General features: G+C 37.2%; 1 protein-coding gene across 1 annotated transcript in view; it reads left to right on the plus strand.

Annotated features, from left to right (window-relative positions):
* The window catches only part of LOC107040970 (dystrophin, isoforms A/C/F/G/H), a 332,601-nt gene that overhangs the window by 281,964 nt on the left and 46,750 nt on the right, over positions 1-3,887 (plus strand). Inside the window, exon 30 of the mRNA XM_015261308.1 lies at positions 3,623-3,786. Coding sequence (XP_015116794.1) covers positions 3,623-3,786 — 164 coding nt within the window. The remainder of the gene's footprint in view (positions 1-3,622; positions 3,787-3,887) is intronic.

Here is a 3,887-nt window from a genome sequence, read left to right on the forward strand (position 1 = left end):
AAATGTGAGTAATTAAACTCAACAACTTTGCGTGAGAATTTAGACCCAACGTTTCGGAACGTATTGCTTTCCATTCCCGGAGGTAGCTATATACGACAGGATACAAAATTTCAGTTGTCGAAATGTCAATGTCGACCACCTTATCATTTATATCAATTTTCTAGGATTGGATGTCTTTCAAAAAAGTATTCTTGTAATTGTTGAATAACAAGAATAACTTGATTATTTGGCTCTAGGATTACGATATTGATCAAATGTAATTGAGGACCAGCCTCGGTCGGCATCATCAATATTACGTTTTCCCTGATATCATGTCCCAAATAATTGGGAGAACATACTATTGTAACATCTCGAGATCGATTGGACGGGAGAACTGGCAGAAAATAACGATAATTTGGATCTTTTCTAATCTCTTGTTAAGAGCTGGACCAGGGAGAAAAGGTGGTGGTAAAGACTTGTTGATGGGTAACCGATAATTCACTTTTAATTGTGCCTTGATGGCTATTTTTAGTATTTTCTACGATATAGAGAAAAGGAGAGATTACCATGTCTAAATAGTACTGATTACCATCCACATGGTAATCTCATGGTAAGATTACCATGTCTAAATAGTACTGATTACCATCCACATGGTAATCTCTCCTATAATAATGGTTGTCGTTGCTATATTGTATAGTAATGCCTACCATGTTCGAATGGTATTGATTACTATACAACATAGTACGCTTTACTGTTGAACATAGTAAAAATTACTATTGAGATTGACTTAAAAACTTTTTACCATAATTTATGGTAACCTCTACCATACAAAAGTAACCCATTCACTTTTCCCCGTGTACAAAGTTGAAGATTAACTACTTCAATCTGTTACACATATTCATTGTCCGGTTGAAGACAATCGAGTTAATGGCTCAAAAAAAGATAAATAAGAACTAATGATTAATTTCTATAAATCATACCGTACAATTCCATTCTGAATACATTTGCATGCAGGCCAATCACTTTCGAAATAGACTAGATAATCACTGTCTGAAAAATGTCCTAGGCTACGCATTCGATAAGTGATCATTAACCAAATATTTTCGTTGACTTCAAATTCCCCTGAGTTATTCCCAGAATATCACAAGCTTGATAATTACAAATGGACAAGGTTCTCCATTCACGGCAAGATTATTAAAACAAAGTTCTGAATGCAAAGTTAAATATTAGTTACTTTAATCTGCTACACGTATCCACTGTCCGGTTGAAGACAATCGAGTTAATTGCCCAGAAAAGAATAAATACGGAGAGCTAATTACAACAACGATAGTTCAAGACGAGCATTATACTATCGAATTGGCTATAATGGAAAGAACCGAGAAAAAAAAACCCAGGGAAAGTGAAATGTGATGTCCCCAAATGCAACATAAGACTGTTAAAGCCCGCCACGAGTAGAAAAGAAGCACACTGCGAACGTGCTTGGAAAACTCACCAGGCGCCAGTAGAATAGATTACCAATGGGCTCACAAATGGAGAGCACGACTGCCTAATTCGATTCCCCCAACCTCGACTATCCCAACCAAAAAAAACAAATCCCCATTCTTTCCTTTCCAGTCTCCCTCAACTCTTCATCCTGAAGATCGCCAAATGTTGAATCAGCTCATTGATTTTTCGCGGCTTGTTGATCAGCATTTACTTACTCCAACCTGACTCAATTCTGCGGATAATTCTCCGACGAAAATAGAATCACAGATTCCCAAGGGCTTTCGCAATTCATTCATTCCGAGGGATTAAATTAAGTGTATGAGACAATATCTTTAACGGTCTCTGTGGTAATTACTCGTTATCATAATAGTAGCCAGATTACTCTTAATGCTTTACACAGAGAAGAAAAGGTTCTAATTTTCCAAATAAAGTTACTGATTTTCTGAAGCTTATGGTTTCTACATTATATCCCTTGTCCTTATAATAAGGAATTATTGACTTAATTTTTGAGACAAATTTGCAAGTGGAAAATGTTCCTGAAATAAAGCAAAACATTTGTGCTCTTAGAATGGAGATAGAAGGTCTTTGACTCAAAATTTTCAAACTAATTTCCTACAAAAAGTTATCAGTATTTTTCAACGCCGAATCACATTGATCTTCATCATCACCTTCTAAAAGTCAATGTGCGTTGGTTTTGGAAATTATCAATAACTTGTTGTAGGAAACTGGTTCAAAATTTCGAGAATAAGCAGTTTTCTGTTATGTAGTAAACTGAGAACATTAGAAAGGGATAATGTTCAGGATTGATTGAACATTATTGAACGTTAGTTGTGTCAAGGTGTCAGGCGATACACTTTAGATAACCAAGGAGTCCTAAATTACATGAAAATTTCACAGATATTATGGAAACTTCTAATATAATTTCATAAATTTCATACCGGAAGAAATCATTAAATCAAAAACAAGAATGTTCTAATTTCAAAAGCCAATATCTCCTTGAAATAACCGAAAGTGTGAGTTGATTCAAATATAATTATCCTAGATTTACTCCAAAATTACACACAGATAGAACATTTTTGTGTAATTTTTAAAGGAAACCTGCTCAGAATAACTGAAAATTTCAGAATATTTCCGGACTTTTTGCTAGATTCTATTACGACAAAGATTTTCCCGCGATCCTGGAAATTTTTCTTTGCGCATATTAAGGGGAAGAGGAAGCGTAAAACTGAACACAACTTATTTTACCCCGTCCTTTCGACCTTAAAATTGTTCTTTGAACCGCAACTTTCATCCGATTTGAACTTTTCTTCTTCTGAAAAATTCTCCAGATTCCAAAGAATAGAACGAAGCATACGTTTTCCAATACATAAAGTAGATCATGAGGAGCTGTCTCGATTTTTCAGACTCGCTACAAGCATCAGAAAACAAGTAACTCGAAAACACCAGTTTCCTAATGATTTATCCAATATATCGGAAAGCGGACGCCAAAGCTTATTCTTAAGACTCTTAAGACAAAGACCCCCAAAAAAGTAAACCCCATATCACATGGCCATTACGATCCAAGAAGTACTTTCAACGTGAAGCAAAATCCAGTGGAAATATTCGATGCAATAGAAACAACAGAGTCAGTTTATGAATGAGTAATGGAGCAGGTACAGGGTGTTTCCAATAGTAGAATATTTAATTGTCCTATGAATCACGCATCGTATCATCCGTTAAGTTTTTACGTGCATGTTTAGCTCTGATAGCGAATTGCGATTCAGCCAGCCAGCCCCTCTCTCCCCTTCACTGGGCTACCAACGATATCTGCTCTGCGTTATGTTGATTTATGATCATAGCGAGGCAGAGTGCAGGCTATTTGAAGCGCACCAACCATTCTACCTATATACTTTATCCTTTATTGGACCCAGCTCGATCATTTTTATCAAAACCTCACCCTTTCGCTCACTTCACCCCAAATAAAACAATGGCGAAAACAGCGGGTAAACTGTCAGCAAAAAGTATGAGAAACTTTTTTCCAGAATTACTGATTTTCCAGTAATTCGTGACCCATTTATCCAAATCTATGGAAATATTCGGACGAGAGTGAACTCAGCTTCTTCGATTTCCTTGTTTTTTTTTTAATTCTCATTCTCTCTACCTTCGTTTGTTGGAATAGGTCGAGAACTTGACGGCGACTCAAGGGGTTACAGAAGTGCCGAGGAGCAGGCCCACGAATTAACCCGAAGTATTCGACGTGAGGTGAACAAACTCTCCGAACAGTGGAACTCCCTGATCGAACGTAGTGATGCATGGAAACGAAAACTCGACGATACGACGGCAGTAAGTACTCAGCCTTTTTCCAACTTCTTCGTTTCCCCAATTTCTTCCGCATCCTGCAGGGTTTTCGATCGAAGAGGGCGGGGGGGGGGGGGAGGTGGGGG

This window comes from Diachasma alloeum, unplaced genomic scaffold (genome assembly GCF_001412515.2).
Source record: "Diachasma alloeum isolate Michigan unplaced genomic scaffold, Dall2.0 Dall_scaffold_00351, whole genome shotgun sequence".
Lineage (NCBI taxonomy): Eukaryota > Metazoa > Arthropoda > Insecta > Hymenoptera > Braconidae > Diachasma > Diachasma alloeum.